General features: G+C 48.0%; 1 protein-coding gene and 1 long non-coding RNA gene across 3 annotated transcripts in view; one reads left to right on the forward strand and one right to left on the reverse strand.

The window, feature by feature from the left end:
- The window catches only part of KIF9 (kinesin family member 9), a 35,855-nt gene that overhangs the window by 9,358 nt on the left and 1,525 nt on the right, over positions 1 to 24,972 (reverse strand). The window contains exons 2-13 of the mRNA XM_090284644.1: positions 23,347 to 23,444; positions 21,044 to 21,209; positions 18,963 to 19,069; positions 16,860 to 17,084; positions 12,110 to 12,193; positions 11,904 to 11,996; positions 10,676 to 10,823; positions 9,571 to 9,635; positions 7,215 to 7,292; positions 3,277 to 3,345; positions 2,434 to 2,538; positions 673 to 743 (exon numbers count right to left, since the gene is read on the reverse strand). Coding sequence (XP_090140770.1) covers positions 673 to 743; positions 2,434 to 2,538; positions 3,277 to 3,345; positions 7,215 to 7,292; positions 9,571 to 9,635; positions 10,676 to 10,823; positions 11,904 to 11,996; positions 12,110 to 12,193; positions 16,860 to 17,084; positions 18,963 to 19,069; positions 21,044 to 21,209; positions 23,347 to 23,444 — 1,309 coding nt within the window. The remainder of the gene's footprint in view (positions 1 to 672; positions 744 to 2,433; positions 2,539 to 3,276; positions 3,346 to 7,214; positions 7,293 to 9,570; positions 9,636 to 10,675; positions 10,824 to 11,903; positions 11,997 to 12,109; positions 12,194 to 16,859; positions 17,085 to 18,962; positions 19,070 to 21,043; positions 21,210 to 23,346; positions 23,445 to 24,972) is intronic.
- On the forward strand, positions 167 to 18,810 carry LOC150005391 (uncharacterized). Of its 2 annotated transcripts, XR_016512450.1 has the most exons (4): positions 167 to 278; positions 9,878 to 9,999; positions 10,557 to 10,836; positions 16,368 to 18,810. It is a non-coding gene; the product is annotated as an uncharacterized LOC150005391 (long non-coding RNA). The 2 variants fall into 2 exon arrangements; XR_016512451.1 differs by lacking the exon at positions 10,557 to 10,836.

Here is a 24,972-nt window from a genome sequence, read left to right on the forward strand (position 1 = left end):
CATGGCCCCTTGTGAGGGAGCCGGGCCCTTGCCGTGAACCAGACCAAAGAAGCTCACTCTATGCCCCTGAGTCCCCAATGTGCATACTCATTGTCAAGCCCCCAGATCTGCCGGGTGCACCCTGTGTGCCCGGCACATCTGCTCCAAGGCGACTTTAACGGGACCATAAGCCTGCGTTGGGACCACGTGCCCCACCTGGGTTCTGTCTCTAGCAGGCCCTTCGGAATCACGTGACCAGCTTCTGTGATACTACCCAGCATAAGCCACTCCAGCTACAGGTATGTGTACATCCAAATAAACCACAGATGCCTCCTGAGATGGGGCTGGGGGAGCAGGGAGTAATCACGATGCCCTGCTCTGGCCACGTTCAGGGCATCCTGTCCAACTGATGAACTCAGGAGACATCCACAAGGGACTGCCCCCCTCTCTGAGTAGCCCTTAAATGGAGGGCTGTCGTCTAGGCTTCCCCCAGGGAAAGGAAGGGTGGGAGGATCTGAGAGCTCAGGGGCAGCGACTTTCAGGGACACCAGGAGCCTGGACACATCCCGAGGACCCTGATCTGGCTCCTCACACATGAGAGACAGGCAGTGTCCTTGGAGAACACATCCAAAGCACAGGAAATGAAAACGGCAGCCTGATGCAGGAGTCGAGTGGGTCAGGAGGGTCCCTTACCTCAGAACCACCCGGAACTGGTTGAACACCTCCCGGATCTGTCTGAGGTTTATTATCTGGAGAGAAGAGAGCAAGGCAGAGGTTAGACCTCAGCACCACGGGACCAAGGCTGTGTCTATGTTAGCAAAGAAGCCAGGACCCATGGGCCAAGCCACTGACCATCTGTCTCAAGAGCAGGACATCTGCAAACAGCCTTTCGACAGAAGTGGCAGTTATACAAGCCCTTCTCAAGAACAGAGGAACACCTGATTAGCAGTTTTCAAACTGAGTATTTACTGAGGCTATAAAAATTACCTTTTCTAAGTGACGATCTCTGTAAAATCAAAATGATTCTAGTTCTTGAAAATACTAATAAATAAATAAATCAAAGTTGTTGTCCTCAGCTCTCTCTTGCTTTCACAAGTTTCCTTTCCTAACCATAGGCGCCTGTGGCTGGAGGAAGGCCATCAGCCTCCCTCTTGGTCCTAAAACCCACAAGCATTGCCCTTGACCAGGGGTCAGTGGGGCTGCCCTTGCTGGGGAGGCAGGGAGAGCATAGTCCTCAGCTATCCCAGCTGCCCCCAGTAACAGGATGGAGGGTGGGGGCCGGGCTGCCCATGCAGCTCCCTGATGAAGAGTTTGCTGGCCTGCTCTGTAAAAACAGAATGCATTTTTCCCCCTGAGGGTCCTTTACTGTGTGGCTGTCTTCCTCCTTGGCCCACCTGGGCCCTGGGGGGTCTTCCATATAGATAGCCAGCACCATCATCATCCCTTAAGGGCCTTATTCCACCTGCCACAGCCAGTACTGGAAGTGCTACAGCTCAGTTCATCCCTCTCAGTTACCTTCCCCACTGTAACTGTGAGGCTACCAAGGTACACAGGGTGGAGCATTTTGCTGAAGTCACTCAGCAAGGAGCAGCTTAAGTGGGCTTCGATCCTGCGCAGCCTGGCTCCAGGGCCCGCTTGTGTCCCAGTGATGGATTACTTCCTGTGTGTACAAGGCTGTCACCCTGGCTGGTTTGGCTCAGTGGATTGAGCGTCGGCCTGCGAGCTAAGTGTCGCTGGTTCGATCTTCCAGTCAGGGCACATCAGAGAAGGAAAACTCTGATTCCAAAAAACCTCCGCTGCCTTGCGGCATACCTCTTCAGGGGAAAGGCTAAGGGAGTAAACCCCGACAGAAAATCTGGAGCCGGAGTCCCTAAGGCGGTTTGACGTTGTAGTCAACACCGGCAACTCCTGCGGCGCACCTGAAGCCAAGCTGTATTGACTCCGTCTTTCCCTTGGACCCTTCAGCTGCGAAGAGAGGGGGGGTCTGCTGCATGGGCAACAGCAGACCCTCCATATCACCCTGCCCAGGCTCTGTAGCTTCAGCTTCACTGGAGAGGACACTCCAGCGTCATCACAAGATGTCGATTCAACACGGGAGGAGACAGATACCGTGTCACTCCCGAGTCGGACTGCACAGCCATTCTCGGTGGTGCAGATAGACTCTTAAGAAGCTACACCATCGTCTCTTGAGACGGACGGCTGCCAACGTACAAGGCTGTCCAGGCTGCTAGCCACTCCATGGGGTACCCACAGCCTCGTAACCCTAAACATGGAAGCTGAGACCTTGGTGGGCTCAAGGGCCTCTGAGGCCAGGGGTCGACCACCACCCACCCTACACCCATTGCACCCACTTAGTGTGAGGTTCTATGGCCAGCACAGCACATGTTGGGGTGTGCCCGGGACAGGGAGGCCCTGGCTAGTTGGACATGGGGGTCCTAAGGAGGGGTTCCTTACATCAATCTCATCCAGTGTCCCCTCCAGGTACCTCCGCACCTGGGAGTTGATCTCAGCAATCTGAATTTCATCCATGGGGTCATAGTTCACAAGGGAGCGGTTGGCCTTGGAGGAGGAAGAACATGTCCATAAGCTCGAAGTACCTGAGCCCAAGTAGGGACGGCAAGGGACGTTCTGAGAACCGAGGTGGGCAGGATGGGCACAGGCCCTGGCCACCAAGCCAGCTCTAGTCCCATCACCATCAGGTCCCGGTGCAGAGGGCCTGACTCAGGCCAGGTGCTCCAGCAGCAAGGGACAACCAAGTCAGGGAGGGAAGGACAGGCCGCCCAACGCGGGTCTGCTGCTCTGCCGGCAGAGTCTAAGATGAGGGCCATGGGAGAACAGTGGCTGCCTCTGCCTTGAGGCCCCTCTGAAGCATGAGCATCCACCCAGGCAGGCTGCTGGAGTACGCCAACCCCGACCTCTGCACTCCCGGCTCCTTGGTGCCGCACTCCACACCCCTCAACCCGCCCCACCTCCCCTGATCTTGACCCACCACGGTGTCTGCCCCTGAACCCTAACCTGCCAGGCCCCTGGCCCCCTGCCCCTTGTCCTCCTGCTTACTGCCTGCCTCTGTCCCCTGCCCATCTGATGCCCTGGCCCCCCAGCACCCCCATCTTTGTTCCTCCAGTCTCCCTGCCTACATGGCCCCCCTACCCATCTGGCCCCCAGTCCCTCCAGTCCCTCTGCCCACCTCGCATCCCTGCCCTGACCCTCTTGCCCCCTCACCCCCCAGTACTTCTGTCCCTCTGACCCCGGCCCTCTAACATTCTAGTCACCCCATCCCCACCTCTAGCCCCTTACCAGGCTGTCATGGATGGCTAACTCCTGCTTGAGCAGTGCCAGCTCCTTCTCCAGGTTCTTGACCATTCGCTGCCAGGGAAGCAGTTGGTGGGGGCGGGGAGGACAGTCAGAACGGCCACCTTGCTGCTTCTGCTTCAAGCCCACAGTTCCCTATCCTCTGCTCGGATACTTTAGCTCTTCCTGGCGGTCCATGGACTGTGATCTCAGCATCTGGACAATTCTCTCCCCACTGGTGACTTTTCCCCAATTTGGGTGAGTTTAGGGTCCAAGAGACCTCAGCCGTCCCTGGCTTCTGCCTCTTACAGCAGAGAAGACTTAAGAACAGAGTGAACACAGGCTCCCCTAGGGCCACCTCAAAACCCAGCTCCCAGGATATTCCCAGTGTACGAGGGTAATGGCCCCTTGGTGCAGCCCACACCTCCAGGATGCCTCCCATGCACAGCCCTATCTTTCACCTCCATCCTGGCCAGTCACTGCACAAAGGCCTCACTGTTCCCACTGATATGTGTCACCTCCAAGTTTTTGCTGCTACGAACAGTGTTGTAAGAATATCTCTGCACTTTTCTTTTATCTCTGTGTCCTTATAGGTGTCTTTAGCACAACATAGTAATCTCTGTGTCTCTACGCGATCTGCCCCCCATTACCTCTTTTGTACTGCTCTCCCCACTCCCACCAAATTAGCACACAGCCGCCTCTGCCCTGCCAGTTCCCTGTGCCTGGGACACTCTATTCCGAGGCATATTCATGGCTCACTCCCTCGCCTCCTCTGAGATTTTGTTCAGAAGCTTCTAAATTAGGCATATGTCAACTACCCTAACTGCCCCCAAGCCCCACACCACTTTTAAAAAATCTTGCTCTAATTTTTTCAAGGCACATATCTATCACCAACATACCCTATAGGGAGCACTGCTGTCTAATAGAACTTTCTATAATCATGGAAATGTTCTGCTTCTGTGCCATGAGCCACTCAGAGCTATTAAACACTTGGAATGTGACAAGTGTGACTGAGGGAGTAAATTTTTAAAAAATTGTAACCACTTTAAGTAGCTACGTGTATGTACTGGCTACTGTATTGAACAAGTGAAGCTCTAAAACTTACCCATTTTGGTTTTTAAATGTTTTTTAAAGAAAAGTTATATAGCCCTGGCTGGTGTGGCTCAGTGCATTGAGCACCGGCCTGTGAACCAAAGGGCTGTCAGTTCCATTGTCAGTCAGGGCACAGGCCGGGGTTGTGGGTCAGGTCCCCAGTTGAGGGTGCATGAAAGGCAACCACATATTGATGTCTCTCTCCCTCTTTCTCCCTCCCTTGTCCTCTCTCGAAAAATAAATAAAATCTTTTTTAAACAAATAAATAAATGTATATATTTAAGGTATGCAACGTGAGGGTTTGGTATAGCTATACATAGTGAAATGATTACTACAACCAAGCTAATTAACATAACCATCTCCTCACCTAGCTACCATTTTTGTGTGCGTTAAGAGTATCTGACATCTACTGTCTTAGCAAGTTTCCAGTATACGACACAGTATTATTAACCATGGTCACTGTGCTGGACATTAGCGCCTCAAAACTTACCTTTATAACTGAGAATCTGTACCCCTGGACCAACATCTCCCCCCTCCTCTACCCCAGCCAGCACTCCTGGCAACCACCACTCTACTTTTCTCCTCTATGAATTTGACTTTTTTTAGGTCGTACATACAAGTTGGATCATGAAGTATTTTTCTTACTATGTCTGGCTAATTTCAGTTAGCATAATGTCCTCCAGGTTCATACATGTTGTTGCAAATGGCAGGATCTAGAATTGACCTATTTCTTATGTTTATTGTTATCTGTCTCTCCCAGCCCTGGCAGACCGTCAGCTCTTCAAGGACAGAGCTTTGTGTTTTTATCTGTACACTAATGCATCCCAGGTGCTTTAAAAAGTGCCTGGCACCTAGTAAGCACTCCATAAACTTTAGGTGAATGGGTAGATGATACAGTTCCAGAAACAGAATTCTTAAGTTATTTTACCTTTGAGAGATACTGTCTGAGTGCCTTTCATATAAGAGACACAAGGGACTTGATGCTGAGACCCTTCACTGTGAAAAACAGGGCCTCCTTTAGCTGTCAAAAAATGGCCACTGGAGGGAGCCCCTGACAGCTGGATCCTGGGACCAAAGCTGTTGACCAGTCCGCAGCAAGGGGTGGCAAAACCTTGGAGTCCTGGGGGCTCTGTGGTAATTCAGGGCACAAAGCCTGGCAGTTAAGGCACAGGAGCCGGGTCCATCCTGGCTCTGCCCCTCTGGGTAGCTCCAAGGTTGTCCCCTTCGGGTGGGCTCATAGATTATCCACGCTCATAGCCCTAGCTCTGGCTCCCTCCCTCCATGATTCACTGAGCTACTTCCTCTCCTGTTAAAGGCTAGTGATCATGTTCCTAACTTCTCACCATTACAATAAGCAGTGTGAGCACTGTCTGCTGTAAATCTCTTTACACACATACCTGGGAATGTCTCTAGACTAATACATAGAACTGACAGGTAGATCTGAAGAAGTGAAGAGAGTGTTAGATAACATTTACTGACCATTTACAACATGACAGCACTGTGCTAGGAGGTTTCCACTCATTACCTTATTATTTTTAAAAAAGTACTTATTTTTAGAGAGAAGGGAAGGAAGGGAGAAAGAGGGAGAGAAACATCATTGTGTGGTTGCCTCTTGCACGCCCCCAGCTGGGGACCTGACCCACAACCCAGGCATGTGCCCTGACTGGGAACTGTACAGGTGACCCTTTGGTTCACAGGCTGGCTCTCAATCCACTGAGCCACACCAGCCAGGGCTCCATTATCTTATTCTTTGCCACATCTTTTGAGAGAATGTATTTTGTTACTCCTCAAGTTCACAAATGAAGAAACTGAGGCTTAGAAAGGGTGTCTGGCTGATGAAGGGGCCAGGGCTCTTAATGCCCTAGCCAGTGGTTCTCAAAGTGTGGCCTCAGAACAGCCGCAGCAGCGGCAGCACTGGGAAACTTCTAGAAGTGAGAATCCGCAGGCTTCCTCCCAAATGGATGCAATCAGGAATGACGGGGGTGGGTCCAGGGACCTGCGATTCAACAGGCCCACAAGGCGATTCTCATGCCTGCTCAAGTCAGAACCAGCTCGAAGCTCTGTTCCCTCCTCCACCTCCACCTGGTGGGTTAGTCCCGCAGAGCCACAGGGTCTGTCACTTTCCTCCAGGATTTAGAATCTGGGAAGTGTAACTGGTGTGCCATGAGCTTAGGGCACGCAGATACTCCTATCTGCAGGAACTATGACTCCATAAGCATTTTAAAGGAGAGCCAAATGATCAGCAAATGTGCTTTTACTTTACTAGAAGTTGCCAGAAATGCTCTCCAAAGCGGTTGTCTCCGTTCTACTCTAACCAGAAAGAGAGGGGCTCCTGTTTCAGGACGTCTCCCCATCATTTTGCACTGTCACAAAAATTCTCACGTTTGCTAGTCTGGGGGCGGAATTCCACTAAGGTTTTAAGTTGCACTTCCACAATTAATGATAATGCTGAACATCCCCTCCGGTCAGCTCTGCTTGCCGGGAGGGATCGCCCGGCTGGGAGGCAGGAGGGTCTGTAGAGACACACCCAGCTGGGTCTGAGAGAAGGCCCACACTCATCTATCCCTGAAACAGCTGTAAGGAACTCTCACACAGAAGCCCAGGGTGCTCAGCGGCCCTGAGGCCCTACATACGAACCGGATGAAGGCCTGACCTAGCCATTTCACCTTGGTGGCAGCTCCCAAGGGGTCCAGGGACTGAAGACTCTGGCCTATCCCAGAATGAAAGGGACTGACCCAGGATTGCATCTTTGGTTGAGGCAAAAAGAGAAGCCAGGCTCATGTGACCCAGGCAGCAAACCGGTTCACACCCCTTCCCCACAGTGAGAGGCTTGCCCACACGTCCCTTAGTACCTCGGCATCATACTTTTCGTTGACGGCAGGCTCAGTGGTGACCAGCCTCATCCTGCTTGCGAACCGCAGTGAGGACAGCTGAAAATAGATCAGACAGACCTCTCTGTTTTTGGCCAATTACTTATTGAGAAGAGACATTTTCAAAACAGGTAAAAGGATCCCATGAGGAATAACAGATCTCTGTTTAGAGACATGCTCCAAATTGACCTGCAGTGTCTTCTGGACCCACGAAATGACATTAGGGAGCCCCCTACTGCCCCACTGCCCTGATGTTATGTGAGGGGCGGATGGCCGCCTCCGTGGAAGTGGGGACAACCAGTGGTGGAACGAGGCTGTCCCAAGATCACCACCTCATACTGTGCTGGGCTGACTCAAAGCCCTGAAATAGGGAAGCAAACTGAGGTGGGCAGGGGGGGACGACAGGGAATGGGTCACCCAGAAGTGGCCCAAAGGAAGGACTGAGAGGTCTCTTCTTCTGGCGGTCTGGTCTGGGGGTTAAGAGCTCTGCCATTGGCCAGCCGTGCAACCTCAGACAGGTCTTGTAACTGCCCTGTAAAGGCGGCGTCACCGGGAGACTGGTCCTGAGGTGTGTACGGTGCTCGGGACAGAGCTGGGCCCCGGAGCCCCCAGGAAGAGCCGCCGTCATCACAGTTGGCGCTGCTTCTGTGTGGGGTGAGGCCAGGCTCCTGCTCTGAGCACAGCAGCAAGCGTGGCTACCAGTCCCTCCCTGGGGTCACGCCCACACACACATGCAGTGTCAACACATAAAGCCGCATGCATGACCCATGACAGGGAACGTTCGAAAGTTTTAAAACATTTAGAGAAGAGAATCACTAGCTTCCACACCCTCAATATGCCTTTATCCCAAACCCTGAGACCCCCTCCAGCTGCTCCTCAGGACTCTGTGGGCTCAGTTCTGGGCACAGGTCTTGAGCGGTGTGCGCACAAGCTTGCGGGCGCCCCAGGTACCAGGAGAGTTGCTTCCTGTGCAGTGACTATCTCTGGGATGGGGACAAAGGGACAGAGGCCTTCCACTGCCTCCAAGGGCACCTTGCTCAACAAGGCAGCCAGGAGGCCCAGTGTTCATATGGCTCCTGCCGGGGTTCAGCCACATTTTGTGATACTGTGAGACCTGGAGGTTCCTGCGGCCTTCCTCTGGGGATGCTGCCTGCACAGCAGATGGCGCTCCCATCCCTGGCCTCCCAGGTCCCAGGACACTTAGCAGGGAAGCTTCCCCGAGGAGCTGGGAGGCCCTGCAGGAGCGTATTGCTCTGCAGTGTCCCTGGAGACGACCTGAGTGGACTATCAGGACGACCGAAGCTTGTTCTAAACACCCCCGTTTTAAAAGCACAATGTCTATGGAGAGCTTTCCAAACCCTATTATGATGGGGGTGGCCCTTCAGGGGAGAGAGGGAGCCCCGGGCGGGGCGCCCAGCTGTGCGGGCTCGCCTGTGTCACTGTCCCAGTCCGTATTAAGGCCTCTGCTTCTCATACACTCCTCCCTTTCCCTGGTGTCCTGCTGCTGGGAGATCTCCCTGAGTTACAACTCTAGCCACACCCTTCGCTACTCAAACCCCATGACGGCCCCAGCCAGCTGCAGAGCAGCCACGGCCCCAGCCAGCGCCTGCAGTTTCTCCTTCCTCGCCTTCCCGAGCCGCACGCTGCGGTGGCCAGATGTTCCTGGCGTGGCCACACCGTCAGGCCCACCAACGCCTCTGTCAGGCACGTTGCTACTTTCCCTACCACCAGTCTTCCTCAGCCCGGCTTCAGGAAAAAGTCCCCTCCCAGCTGCCCCTGCCTCTGAAGGACTCCACCATCTGGGCCTCTCACATTCCTTAGGGCCATGACTGGAAACTCGGAAGCCAAGGCCATGTACGATGCATCTCTACTGGGCTGCTCCCCCACCAGCCACCTGCATTTTGCACGAGGCAGATGCTTAGTACCTATCGGCTCATACCGGTGTTATAACCACGGCCTAGAACCCTGGTTACTTTCGAGATTTTTAAACACGTGTGATTATGAAGAATAAGGAACCAGCTGCCCTTGGTTTCACCTCCCAGGAGCAGCACCTTCAGAACTGGCTCTCGGCCTCCTCTCCTTGCCTAGGCCCCCGGGCCGAGCCTGCCTCCTGCTTTGCCTCTTCCTTGACATAGCTTCTGCCCCCTTGGTACTCAGTCTCTGGACCCTGGCTGGACCCTCCTCAGCGATTTTGGCTCTGACTCACTCCCTGGATCCCTCTGCCCTGACCATGTGTATGGCTAGTGTGCCAGCTGAGCCAGCCTGGAGCTAGCCTCACCCAGCCCTGGCACCCACGAGGAGGGGTTCCAACCTGGTCACATTGGCTGTCTTTACGTACCGTCTCTTCTAACTGGGCAGCTTCTCCATAGATGTTTGTCACAAGGACCATATTGCAATTTCCCCCTGCAGAAAGCAGGACACGGAAGGGCCATGAACCATGTGGGTTTTCTGCCAAGAAATTCTTTTGAGGCTGGTGGGGGTCTGTTAGGAATTGAATGTTTGTGTGCCTCCAACATTTGTATGTTGAAGTCCTAACTTCCAATGTGATGGTATTTGAAGGTGGGGCCTTTAGGAGGATGGGGTGCCAAGATGGGATTAGCGCCCTTATAAGAAGAGAGAGACTAGAGCCCTGTCTCTCTTTATAGCCTCTTTCTCTCTCTGCCATGTGAAGACACAGTGAGAAAGCAGCCATCTACAAGTCAGAAAGAGTCCTAACCAGAAACCATCCCTGCCAGACCTTGTTCCGGGACTTCTGGACTCCAGAATGGTGAGAAACAAAGGTCTGTTGTTTAAGCCACCCAGTCTGTGGTATTTTGTATTTTGTTATAGCAGCCCAAGCTGACTAAGACACAGAGTCAGAGAGGACACACCTGCATGTTTGAGGCTGCGAGGCAAGTGGAAGAGGGAGGAGCAGTGGAGAGGCTGCCAGATGTACCCAAAAGAGGAACCAAGGGAACAGGAGACCAGGAAGGGCAGGGGCATGTTTTGCTGATGGTAGCACTCAAGGGATAATCAGACTCCAAACGACAGCATCATCAGGCCCAACACAAAACCCTGGGGACACAAGGATGACAAGACACAGCTTCCACCCCTCTGGCAGGGAGACTGTAGGGGACGGGAAGATGTCATGGGAGAGGCCCTCCACCTGGGTCTTCAAGGTGAGGAAGGATTCTGCCAGCTGGCTTAGGGATGAGAGGAAACAAGAAGGTATTCCTAGTAGAGGCAAAAGCTTGGGCTCATGTTCTGGGGAGTGAACAGCATGACATGTTGTAGGAACAAGAAGAGGGCACTATGCTTAATTCTGCCTTTTCAGGTGTGTCTTAGGTCACTGTGCAAAGGCTGCATGTTAAGTCCGTGCCACCAGGAAGGCGCAGTTCCATCATCACCGGCAGCAGGTATGCCAAGGCCGTTCCCTCCTCCTTGTGCACCAGTCACACCCTCACCTAACGAGTCCTTCAGGACATGGGTGAGCTTGCACTGCCGGAAGGGGATGTGGTCCCGCTTCTGGTCCCCGAGGGCAATGATGGCCTGCTCCAGGAATGACAGCGACTTGTTGATGTAGGTGGCTTCCTTCAGGACTTGGCCCTCAGACTACAAACCAAAGGTCAGTTTTACTTTAGACCAAGTGGAGAGACTATCCCGTTAAGAGCACTGCCAGAGCCTCCTTGCCAAAACCCCAGGGTCTTCTCTCTGTGTCAAGGGATTGTATTCCATTTGGGCTAATAATACCAATACTCACAGGAACTCTCATGCAAATTACTCACGAATGCTCATGTGAATATAAATACTATGTGAATATTCATATAAATATTTAAGGTTCACACTAATACGAATACACATATGAATATTTGTGCAAATACTTGAGCAAATAATCCTGTGAATATTTATACAAATACAAACACTTACATGAATACACAAAGAATGCTCATGTATTTTTCCACCTGGACATTTTAACATATCTTTTGAAGTTGTATATGTTAATAGACAATGTTTGAAATTGGAATTTTAATGAGTCTAATCATAATACTCCTTCATACATAAAAGTCAAAAATACTTTGATATACATTACCCTGCCAATTAGCCACAATATTAAGTTTTAAATAGGGGAAAGCTTATTATCCAAACAACAATCAGAGAGGTTAAAAGATTGATTCTAACTTATAATAGAGCTAAAATTAGGAGCCATATCTTACTGCTCTTAGTCTAAGGAACTCTTTAAAAAAAAAAATTGTCAATTATGGTTGGTATTCAATACTATTTTATATTAGTTTCAGCTGTATACTCTTGTAAATATCATGCTAATACACTCATAAATATTTATCTGAGATGAAATACTCATACAAATACTCCTGTGAACACTCACACTATATACAGAGAAATGCTAATCACTAGCATGGAGCATTTGTGGAGCCCTTACTGAATGCCAGGCACCTTGCTAAGAATTTAGGGGCCATGATCTCATTTAAACTTTACAGAAGTCCTGTCGGGTAGGAACTGCCTCTGCTAATTCTGTCCCTCCGGCTCCTCAGGATCAAGCCCACATGCTCTACCGTGCCTAGTTCAGGACTGTGCTCATGAAGAGGGACAGGCCCATGTGCATGGGCCACTATGTCAGAAACAGGGCCATGGCTTGTTGAGAAAGAACCTCTTGCTCCCCCACACCCAACTTACCCCAGACTTTCCCAGCCTTTCTGAGCCTGCTAGATCCACCAAGTTAATTTTGGAAGTGATATACTTTTCATCTGATAAGGTCCGTGAATGGGCCTAGGAAACATCCAGACAGAGATTAGACGGCAGCTTCCCAGGGAGACGCTTCTGACTGAGCAGGCCCCAGGGACTGGGCCACCATGCCCAGGCTAGCCAAAGAGCTCGCTTACCTCCATGTAGATGGTGAAAATGCAGTGTGACCTGGATGAGTTTTTGTTCATCGTGTGGGAGGCTATAATCTTGTTGGTTTCTCCCTGAAGAGGAGGAAAATGTGGACAACGTTTTGAAACACTTAAATAACAGGGCATTAGGGTCATTTTAACTATACTGACAATTACACAGGTGATTTCATATTATTGCAGTCAGCCAGGCCTTCCAGAAAAATCTCACTTTTCAATGAGTAGGAAGAGAGACAAATTGGAGTCCAGACCCATACTTACTCCCACTGCTGGGGATGTGTGAATTTGTATAGCTTTCTGAAAAGCAAAACGGCAAGAAAAATTAAGTGGCTTCAAAATGTTCATAAATATTGAATTATGATCACTCTATATAGGGAATGACGTATCTGTACAATGGAGCGCAGTGTAGGCGGGAAAATGCTGGCGAGTGGTTTTTAATAACGGAGGGAAGCAGAATCCAAAATCAGAGTGAACTGACTCGGACACCACATTAATGCGATCCCGTGGGATTGACGCCTAGCATGCAAGGATGGCTTAGCATAAGCAAGTCGGCCAGGGTGAAACACCACATCACCAGGACGCAGGACAAAATTCTCTGATGATACAATCTAAGGCAGCAAATGCACTCAGAGAAGAAGGAATAAACAGATACTGCTCCCAAGATGTCCATAATAGCCTCTTCTGGGTTGGGATTTATAGGTCATTTTTTCTTTTTTATACATGTCTGTGCCTCCATTTTATTTTTTTACAGTGAACATATACTACTTTTAAATTTTTGAAAAAAAATCAGTAATTTGTATTTTTAAAAGAACAGCAGGCCCTTGCCTCTAATTCACAGGATTGGCCCTCTGACCAGAATACATTTAAAAGGAGGTGTGGGGGAAATGGCTGCTCTTAGAGAAAAAAAAGGGCCCTGAGAAGTGTTATGCATAAGCCTGGAAACCCTGATGCCATGGCCCCCTGGAGGGAGTGGAGCACCCAAAGAGCAGGGGATGTCGAGGGTCCTGGGCTGTGAAGCAGGCGTGGCTGACCCCCATGGCTATATTTCTACAGCCCTCTCACTGTAAACCTGTCCTACAAATACAGTGACATTCGCAGGGAGTGTAGGGGATCACTTCACCTTTATCGTTCAGTCCCCTCTTTCTGAAACACCCTCCTCCCTGTCCTTCTGGTGTCCATTAAACAACCTCTGAAAGCCAGGGGAGTGCCCTTTTCTCCATGAAGTCCTTTGCCAACTGCCCCAGCCTGGCCCACAGCTGTCCAGGAGCCTGTCACCTCTGGAGCACAAATCCCACTGTGTGTCCTGGTCGTCACAGGTGTCTCCCTCTCCCTTCCCCATCCCATAGTGAGCTTCTTTGGGCCTCAGAATTGTCCTTCTGCCATCAGAGCTCAGCAAAGATTTAGCCCTAGAAGGCATCAAGGTTTGAGGAATTATTGGTGCTAACAAAACACCTGCTTCAGTTCTAAATGCCAGTGCTCGAGAAACACCAAAAACCGTGCTTCTGAATGACATCTGCTGAGCACTGACCGCGTGCGGGGCCCTGCGGCGGGTGTTCAAAATGCCGGATCTCGATCAGCACAGCCACCATGGGAAACAGTGTGGCGGTTCCTCCAAAAGTAAAAAAGAGAACTACCATGTGACCGAGCAATTCCACCTTGGAGTGTTTACAAAATGAAAAAGCCAGGAGACACAAGCTACAGCAATGGTGACTATAGTTAATAATAGCATGTTGCATATTTGAAAGTTGCTGAAGAGAGTAGATTTTAAAAGTTATCATCACAAGAAAAGAAATTGGAACTATGTGTGGGGACAGATGTTCATTAGACTTATTGTGGTTGTCATTTTGCAATAGGAACAAACATCAAATTGTTATGTTGTATATGCACCTAAAACATATAACGTTCTATGTCGATTACACCTCAATTTAAAAAAGAAAAGAAAACAGTGCCTGATCCCATCTGATTCTCATGACAACCTTTTGGGATAAGGTACTATTAGTGTCTCTACTTTTATAGATCAGGAAATTGGGTCTTGAAGAAATTCATGATTTGCTCAAGAGGAAGTCTTCACAGCTTGAAAGAAATCCAGTTCCAAGTCCTACACCTTTTGTACTACATCTCAGCAGCAATACAATGGACTAAGTATTCGGAAATCCATCTATAGCAAAACACCTAAAGATGAAAGGATATTTAAATTTCCCTTTCTTTTTCCTCTTTTTTTTTTTTTTTAGATATAGGGGGAAGAAGGGGTCAGTGTCTCTCATGCAGAGACCAAACCCACAACCTAGGCTTGTGCCCCAGCCGGGAATCAAACCAGCCAGACCATTCGCTTTGTGGGATGATGCCCAGCCAACTTTGAGTGCGTGGCTGACTGCAAGAAAGGAAGGGAAGTACCCAGGGGTCAGATCCAAAGCAGGAGGTGGAATCCACTAACTAATAAGCAAGAACCACAGCTCTTACTGCCCTGAGGACACCTGCAGACTGCTGTGAGGCAGTCCTTGCTGGATTTCTTGGTATTTCTCTGAGAGATGAAATTAAGTTATAAAGATAATTTAACACAGAGAGAGAATATCTCCTTTTTCTTCTGGCAGAGTAGTTTGCTCTTCACATTCTCAGGCCACTGTGTCCTCCCCTGACTTGCTCTACTCCCCATCCCCCCCCCACCCAAGCCATCTGTTCCCTTTCAAAGGGTGATCAAAATCGTTCTTTCTCCTCCAGAGCCAAATGCTTATCAATTCCAGGGTAGAGACCTTTCCCCAGAGAGGATCTGCTTACGTTTCAAAACAAAAGCATGCTTGTCTCATTCTCCCTTCCCCTCCCTACCTGCTCACCCCACCCCCAAATCTCTCTCTACCCACACAGAGAGGAAGAGCACTACAATAGCAGCTCCTATATAAGCTCTGAGATTCATAACTTTGGAATTCCTTTCCAGTCATATGGAAACCCCTGCCACCCTATTCCCTTCGTAAATACGAGTGACATCTGCCCTCACTGCGTTGCAGTATAAGAGATTGGGGTGTAGGAAACTGTGCTACAATATTACTAAAGCCACTCTTACCCCTGTGAGGCTCTGAGGACTAAAGCCCGGATTTCTGATTCAGAGGCCTGGTGTTTCTATGTATGTGTATGTGTGTACACACACCTGTGGGAGAATCCCTTCACAGTTTGGGGCGGGGCACCTTGTAATCCAGCTATGCAGGTGAAGTCACAAAAAGCTTTGGGTCTACCCAAGGGAGGTGTCTGATACCCTCTGTCCCCGAAGTCTGTGCCCTTTGGCAAAAGAGAAAGAGGCAAATCTGCTGCAGAAAGTGGAGAGCAAGGAAACTATTTCAGAATGGGCATTAACGATGAAGAGAAGGGGTAAATTAATGTCTCCAAGGATTCACAATCACAGTCTCCACTGAACATGCGATTGGACATAAGTATGTGCTACCAATAGACTCTGTTGGCCTTAAAATAAACATTTGATTTTAAAAGGCCCTGGATGGAAAAAGAAAAATAAAACAAAACAAAAAATAAAGAAAATAAGTACATAAATAGGCTCCGGACTGGTAATTACCCTTAGGCTCCTGAAAGGAAAAAAAAGTCTGTAAAGTAAAATTCTTTCAACCCAAGCTGCCAAGAAGGCACACCAGTAAAGCTCCAAGGATGCAGAGCTTATAATCAAATCACAAAACACACATAGAAATGAGGCCCTGTAAGCAAGAATCGGTAGGAAGACTCTCTGCAGACTGCACAGCCACCCTGCAAAATGGTGAAATAGTGGGCTTATTATATAAAAATATAAGTGAGCATGTTTAATAACTTTAAGGAAACAAAAGGGAATGAAAACACAAGGAATGAATGAAGTTCTATAATAATAACTACTAAGATTAAAAGAGGACAAAATAGAACTTTTGGAAATAAAAAATATAATACCTGAGATTGAAGTGACAATTAGATGCTAATCTGCAGGAGAGAGAATTAGGAAAGTAGGAAATAAATCTAAAGACATGATTGTTCCAGTTTCTGGTTCCACGTGTAAGAGGCTTGGGAGTTACCCTTTCATCTTAACACCAAGTAAAAAGCTGAGCACATTGAACAATCCCAGCCTTCCTCAAATCTGTAAGAGAAGTGAGGTCACAGGGGAGATCGCTGCTCTCAAAACTGGAGGGACAGGCAGGCAGATACGCTTTCCTTTTCAGGGGGCAGATTTCTAGGAGAAGAATCGCTCGGGGCCTATGGATAAAATGACTGTTTATCTTTTTAGGAAGCTGACAACATGGCCACACCCTTTTCCACGTCACCAGCAATGTACAGAAGTTCCAACCAATATGACTTTGAAAGAATAACATACACTGTGGAATTTAAAAATTGATTTGTAAAGGCTTTTCTATACTAAGAACATTAATCCTTTTTTTTTTTTTTTTTTTAATTTATCCCACAAATGCCCGTGATTTAATGTAAAATGGAGGTAGGGGGTAGGGTGAAGGATAGTTTCAACTATGTAACTGCACCGGAAAAAAGACTAGAAGGAAATAAGCCAAAATACACATTATTGCCATATGTAGAAAGCAAATAAATGAATTTTTTATTCCTATTTTTTCAGTACTAGTTAAAATTGTTAAATGAGTATATATTAATTTTCATTCTGATCATCGAAGTAAAAAGCTAAGAAGAAGGGAGTGAGGAAAAAATAAGAGAAAGGAAGGGAGGAAGGAAGAGGGAGGAAGGAAAAAACCCTTCGACTTGATCATCTCACCTCAAAAAGGAGGCTGAATGCATCCTCTTCCTGGCTTGTGAGGTGGACCGACAAGCCTTTAACGAAGACCCCTTGAGGGTTTTCCACGATGGTCACTGGGGTGACGGAGGGTCCCACGTAGGGCAGAGTGGCCAGGAGATCAAAGAGGCCCTCATTATAGATTTCCAGGTAAGAAACACGCACAGTGATGGCGTGTGTGGGGCGCTCCTCCATCATCCTAAAAACCTAGACGAGAGGTGGGACAGTGGTCACCAAGGGCGGAACTGCAATGACCCGCTCGTGAGAGGGGAGTCCTGGCCCCAGGAGGGAACATCAAGAAGTATGCTCCCTGCCCTAGAACAATTTACAGTCTAGTTGGTGTGATGGTCGCCATCAACAACAATTATTACAATGCTTAGTCCTTTGGGTGGAATTGATTATCATCTTGTTCTTTCAGGCCTGACTTACAGATTGGTTAACGCTTGTACAGTTCTGGGAAGTGAAGGCATGATGAATGGAAAGGACTCTGGAGTGAAGATCTCTTGTTTTGTGAGGTCTCCCCGGAATAAGCCTCTTTCACACCTGTGATTTAATTCCATCCTCTTAATTCCCTGTGACTGTAGCAGGCCAGGGCAATACCCATCTGTGGGAAGCTCCACACAATAAAACGATTTGTCTGTGGTCACTCAGCTAGTAAGGCAGGAAGCAAAGCCAGAACTCAGCCATCTCAACTCCTAATACCCACCCTCCCTGGCACTTATCAGTAGGTGACTTCGAACTGGTCTTTCCCCCTCTCTGGACCTTAATTTTCTTATCTGTCAAATCGAGAGCTGGGCTAGTTGATTCTTCAAGGCTGACTTTCCTCTAACAGTCTAGATCTGCGCTGTCCATACGGCAGACACTAGCTGCAGGTGGCCGCTGAGCAGTCGAAATGTGGCCAGTGCAAACGAGGAAATGAATTTTAAATTTTATTTAATTTCAATGAATTGAAATTGAAATTGAAAAAACTGATACTAAATTCGGTTATTGGTAAACCTTTACATATGTTTGGGACAACTTGGGTTTATAAATCTACTTTTTCAACTGTGAATTTTATGAAATGTAAATACAGATCAAGTATTTCTGATGAATATTTAGTGTCTAAAATGGAAATGTGCTGTGAGTTTAAAATATACACCAGATTTCAAAGACTTAGTATGAGAAAAAAATGTAAAATAATCTCAATAATTTTCATATTGATTACATGTAGAAATGATATTTTGGATATCCTGAGTTAAACAAAATATATTATTAAAGTTAATTTCACCTGTTTTACTTTTTTTTAAATGTGGCTACTGGAAAACTCGAAATTGCATATGTGACTTATATTTTTACTGGGCAGCACTGAGCTAGAATATTGAGGTCTAAGATCCTGAGATCCTGAAGCTCTGATGGTGTATTATTAAGGGTATTGCTTCAAAATTCAGAGCATGGATGGTTTATGTACCAAAGGGACATCTGCACTTCTTACAGGACAGGGATATAAAAGCTCAAGATGCTTTTGGGGAAAAGCCCTTTGCGGCACATTTCCAGGGGTCCTCATAGAACCCAGGCCAGCAAACCCCAAAGGAAGGCCCTTCCATCCTGTCTTTAGTCACACTTCCCAGACCCCCAGGGCAGACTCAGTCCTGAGAGCTCACGTCCTGCTCTGCTGCCTCTCGGCTCTTGCTAGGGCTGTGGTGGTGGGTGCCAGAGCGGGCCAGTAAGGAAGCTCTGCATGGTCCACATCCCCTCATTAAAACCAGGAAGGAACACGATTCAGACCTCCAGACCCTATTATAGGATCATAGGCCATTGGAGAAGCAAGAAGCCGGTCAGCATGCCCCACTCCCTCATTCACAAACGAGGAAACAGGCTCAGCATGGGCGTGGGCCAGAGTCTGAACCTGCACTCCTGGTTTCCTGAGGCCTCTGACACACTGACACACACACACACACACACACACCCCACCATGTGCATCCTGTCACCCCTGACAGCTGCAACTGCTTTCCAGCCTGACCCCACTATCTCCAGTGGCTGGCGTGTGGTCGGTAGCATCTACGGTAGAGAGGGGGGACTGCACCCCCCCGCGGGCCCACTCTCTACCTGCTGCAGGGCACGAGGGAGGATCCCCCGGTGCTTGTAATTCTCAGTTGCCCCCGTCATGGTGTATGTCTTGCCAGCTCCCGTCTGCCCATAACACATGATGGTGCCTGCAAACATTTCAAAATGTGACTTGGTGGCATCCAGGAAAATAGCTCCAAGGATGGCTCTCCCATCCCCCGGCATGCCCAGTGTCGGCCAGGATCCTGGTGTGCTGGTGACCATCAGGAGCAGCCAAAGATACGAAGAATTCCTGCCATGGAGGGTGGGCGGGCAGGGAAATAGGGATGTAAACGGTCAAAACCCAGCTGCTCTGAATCTGCAGTCCATATAGTGCCCTACTGTTCTCTCTACCGAGAGCAGATCGGACCCTAGGGCTTTGGAGGAGAGCAGGGAGTCCTAGGGAACAGAGGACCCAGGAATTTTCATAGAAAGATGAGAAAAGAGATAGGAGCATTGAACTCCAGCCCTTCTTTAGAAAGGCCATGAACTGCCAGAGGCTCAGGGCTAGGCCCTTCTGCAGGCTGGCCAGGCAGGAGGCAAGAAGGACTTTCGAAATCCCCCTGAAGAGATAGGAGTGGGAAGGGTACGTCCCATTAGTGGTGAGAATTCTTTGTAGACTGCAGGTTCCCACAGGACCAAACAGGGCTCCTAGCTGGTCCCATGCCACTTCCAGAAACAGACCACCATGACCAGGGCCTGATTTGGTGCCACTGCCCTCTCTGGGAAGTTCCACTTGCACCTCTCACGTCCGTTAGGCCTCCCATCTCCACCAGGCTCAAGGACGCAAACCACAGGGTCACCTGGGCTTTGGTTCCCATTGGCTCTTCCTCCTGGCATGGGCAGCCTGAGCAGACCCCATCCCGAAGGCGGACCCTGGGAGTGGGTACAGCCAACATGCCGGGCAACGCTGTGCCACGGACATCAGTGTTTGCCTTCGCCACAATGACGCTCCAGTTCCTGGGACTGGTAGGGGCCTTAATTCAGCATTTGAGCTGGAAATCAGGAGTGTCTGTTAACCTAACAAAATTGTGCAGAAAGGAGGGAGTCACTTCAGCAGGGACTCAGAACTCATTTGTGGCTCCCGAGCATCCGGGGCCCAAGACTTTTAACCTCCCTGGGCTCTCTTAGTTCCTCTGTCCCTACTCCTCAGGCCGACAGTCCCTCAGGGTCAATGAGGACCACACCTGTTATCACTGGAAGTGATGACAACATTTGAGCATCTACTCTTAGGGGACTTTTAAACAGACCTAAAAGTAGCAAACAGTAACTTTCTAGTCAGCAGTCACCACATGGGCAAAGTCTACAAACTGACTTATTCTAAGGATTTGAGAATCTTAAAAAAATTTTTAAAACATAATAGAGGGAAAGGTGGGGGGCAGGAGGTAGAAGAAGGTAAAGGGTGAAGAAAAAAAGATTTTAAAACAATCTTACACTGAACAAGTTTGTAAAAATTTCCTAATAAAGCTGCTTTTAATTTATTAAGAAATCAAAGTGTCGCTGGTTCGATTCCCAGTCAGGGCACATGACTAGGTTGCACGTCAGGTCCCCAGTTGGGGGCGCGAGTGAGAGGCAACCACACAGTGATGTTTCTCTCCCTCTCTTTCTCCTTTCCCCTCTCTCTAAAAATAAATAAACAAGAAATCAGACTCTACTCACGTTCCTAGTGAAATTATTTACATATAATCCTACACTAGGATAGGAACACTAGATTGTGCTGATAGAAGGAATGGAAATAGCTCCTAGCTGGTGGCCTAGAGAAAAATGTTTGGACTCCCTCAAATTCATCATAAGGGCATTATCTTCAAAACAAATATTTGAGATATTCAAAACAGGATAAAAGTTGAATCTGTGTGACTGAGAGAAAGCCAGGGTCATTCCTACAGCGGTAGCATCTAGGACATTGGATCAAGCCATGCCCATAATGTCACCAAGCCGATTATCAAGAACGTGGAGACAAATAAGCAAACAAAAGTTAGTATGTGAGGTTATATTTGACTTTATTCACCATATAATACTGGTACCTCTTCCTCCATGAGGGGTACCACAGGTTCTTAAGAAAAATAGTTAATTAACTAAATTACCATTATAGCCATCGAGGGCCTGAGAAACCACATCCTTTGCAACTGTCTCATAAACCGAGTCTTGGGAGGCATCGTGGAGAACCCCATCCAGCCTGAAGGACCAGTCTGTCCGCTGGTTATTGACAACTCCTCTCCTTGTATCTTTTTTTAAGTGAATATCAATGGTCTAGGAAAAGAGAGGGAGACAGAGGGAGATAAATTAATATTTGTTAGGAAACTGGCGTAAAAAAAAAATCACTGTTGGCTGAGGCCTGATCTGCAGGAAATAGAGGCAGTGAACTTTAGGAAGAACAGGTACGGGTTGGGATTTTGGAGGATTTCTTTGGTACTGGAGAAGGAAGCTCCCGCAGGGAGGCCACACGACCTTTAAGCTGGGAGGGTCAGGAGAACCGAGCACTTCATAGTTTGACACACCTCTCCCGAGCTCACAGGACAATGACGTGGTTCCCCCATCTGTGATATGGGTCAAGCACACTTCTCACGTTTTCATTAAACCAGCTTTCGATACATTCGGTAAGCACAGGGAAGCCTTGGATCAGGCCAGCGAGAACAGGGGGCCTGGGGACAGAGGCGGGGTGTGGGCTCCATCTCTCTCTCCGGTCACTGGCGGTGAGGCCTCTCTCGGCGCTGTGCTGAGTAACTGTGCCCACTGACATGCTGGGGCCCATGTGAGTAATGATGAAATAACACCTACAGAGCGGGCTCTGGTCTTGTCAGGCAGAGTCACTCACGGGCGTTACAGTACACCAAGGGTGCCTACCTACTCGTAATCAGCCGATTTTTAGACAAAAAGATTTCTAAAAAAAAAAAAAAAAAAAAAAAAATATATATATATATATATATATATATATATATGTCGTTGGCAGCCGTCCGTCTCGAGAGACGATGGTGTAGCTTCTTAAGAGTCTATCTGCACCGCCGAGAATGGCTGTGCAGTCCAACTCGGGAGTGACACGGTATCTGTCTCCTCCCGTGTTGAATCGACATCTTGTGATGACGCTGGAGTGTCCTCTCCAGTGAAGCTGAAGCTACAGAGCCTGGGCAGGGTGATATGGAGGGTCTGCTGTTGCCCATGCAGTAGACCCCCCTCTCTTCGCAGCTGAAGGGTCCAAGGGAAAGACGGAGTCAATACAGCTTGGCTTCAGGTGCGCCGCAGGAGTTGCCGGTGTTGACTACAACGTCAAACCGCCTTAGGGACTCCGGCTCCGGATTTTCTGTCGGGGTTTACTCCCTTAGCCTTTCCCCTGAAGAGGTATGCCGCAAGGCAGCGGAGGTTTTTTGGAGTCAGAGTTTTCCTTCTCTGATGTGCCCTGACTGGAAGATCGAACCAGCGACACTTAGCTCGCAGGCCGACGCTCAATCCACTGAGCCAAACCAGCCATTTGAATTTTTGGATCCCTCCATAGCAAGCCATTGTGGCAGCAGCCGGTTTAAGCACATATTGGGTTATGTCAGTGGGAGATTCCCTTCTTTGCAACGGGGACTTCTGATGCCAACACTCTCGTCAGAATCTTATATTGGCTGCCCTACCCCAGGAGCCCAGACAGGGCCACACACAGAACAACTAAGATTGCCTTATGCTTCTGTGTTCACTGAAGCTGCGTCCTGCACCTCACAGGGCTGCACGTAAGCTTCTTTCCGACTGCTAGGAGTCTGGAAGCCTGGGCAGTCTGCACCTGAACTCTCCCCTTAGAGAATGTCTCGACGCTGCCCACAGTAGGTCCACAAATGCTTGTTGAATGAAAACAGCCAACACTCTCAAGCTGTCCTAAGCCTGTCACAAAAGGGGAGAGTTAACCGATCGCGAAGATCCTGTCCAAGTAAAGCATAAACATTTTAAAAAGCTGAACTGTCTTCAGAAAGGTTCTCAGGACAGCGGTGAGGACATGGGGATGGATAAGGATAAATCTTTCCAGTTCTCTCGATAGCGAGTTTCTCCCACGGCTTTGGTAAGCTGAGCAGTAATCACCTTGAGGCATTCTTACGGCGCCCTTTCCAGCAGATTATGTAACAGATGATCTGGTCACTGATTTATGAGTATGGACAAATGCCAGTTTTTCTGTGTCAGACACAAGGATGGTGATAAACTTATTAATCCAAAGACAACTGAAAATGGGAATTCCATGAGTTTCCTCATCAACAGCATGGCAGGGGAACGGTTTGGACTTGATGGACTCTAGAGTCCATCTGGACTTGAACCAATTCTGTCTTGGTCCTTAAAAGGTTGTTTGGCAACGGTCACACTCTAGTGAGGGGGGACAGAGACAGGCCCAGGCGGGTGAAGGCAAGCACTCTGCACTTACTTTGTTGTCATCGCCATAGCTGATCATTTCATGAGCAAAGTCATCAGTGGGTTTGACGCGGACAAACGCATGAACTTTTTTTCTTGTGCTCATTCTAGCTAAAAAGAAGAAAATCACAAAATTGTCAGTGGTCACCATCAAACAATCAGAGGGGAGGTGCCATTGTTAGGCAGATGAGAAAGGAGGGGGTACAGTCCATGGTTTCCTATCCCCGGGGAGCCAGCCTTCCTTCCCCCCCCTTAGCCTTTCAGTGCCCCGCCTGCAGTACACTGTGCTTCGTACTTCATAGGTTGCCTCACCCTTTTCCACCAATGAGCCCCCATCCAAGGGACTGACGTACAAAGCAACGGATGCTCCCTTTTGCGGCCCAGTCTTAGATTGGGTTTCTAGAAATGTTCTGTATCTGAGTCCACGTATGCTTTGCCTCATTCATTATATTTTCCTTGAAAGTATTTACTTTCAAAAGCCTTAAACCTAATTCTTTTCTTTATTAACGTAAGACCTTACTTCATATGCAGCACCTCCTCCTTGACCTCCATCAGGTAAACTTCAGTCAGAAAAAAGTTTCCCTAAAAGTATATTTAATCTAACCCACAATCAAATATTCTTTCTTCTCTGGCCCTCCATTGAGAGGAAAATCACTGATAGTCCCCTTTTTCCATTCCTCTCCCAAAACCTAACTATGTTCTCATCCATTTCTTTCAGGAAGAAACACATTAATGTGTATTCCTTCATTTATACAATTGCAAATAATTACCATGGGTAATAAAATGCTAAAATAAATGTTTAATGTAGCTTCACGAAATAGGATGGATGAATGAATGCTTAAGAGATACAAATGATAGGGAGGCGATTTAGGTAAATGACCTTCCTATCATGTAGCCTTATAATGGGAAAGACTTTCTCAAGGTAAGAACCATAAACACCAGTAAAACACACTCAAGAGATACTACAAAAGGGGAGAGTTAACCAATCTCGAAGATCCTGTCCAAATAAAGCATAAACATTTTAAAAAGCTGAACTATACAACCCTCCCAATGGTAACTAAGAAATCTCATCTTAGTTTCATCGGCAAATTACACTAGGCCCTCTCCTGCCAGTGTCTGTGTAAAGTATCTAATACTAATTAGACTGTAAATTTTGGTTCTAGCATTGACAGTGTGGAGAAGCAAAGGAGTTATTAAATAGAATTAATAATTGCACGGATTTTTATTGCTTTAAGGGAAAACTTAAAACAATCAGCTCTTTAGAGGCCTCTTATACATTGATGACAAAGTATTAAATATTGAGAGCTCTACAGAAAGCTAAGTAAAAACCTATTTGTAATTATCAATTGTGTTAAATCTTAAGTCATATTAGATAAGATAAAGGTCTACAAAAATACACAAAATAATATCATTGTTCAAAACTATTGGGAAAACTAACAATATAATTTAAAATTATTCCAAGATTTTAAAAACTGTTCTAAAATTTCTAATTTTACATATAAATTTTTCTAAAATCAACCTAATGTTTTTTTCCTTCCTTATTTTTCCTTTTGAAAAATAATTTGAGCCCTGACCAGTGTGGCTCAGTTGGCTGAGCATCATTCCGCAAAGCAAAAGGTCCAATCCCTGGTCAGGGCAC

The sequence above is a fragment of the Furipterus horrens genome, unplaced genomic scaffold (genome assembly GCF_987537825.1).
Source record: "Furipterus horrens unplaced genomic scaffold, mFurHor1.1.pri manual_scaffold_7, whole genome shotgun sequence".
Lineage (NCBI taxonomy): Eukaryota > Metazoa > Chordata > Mammalia > Chiroptera > Furipteridae > Furipterus > Furipterus horrens.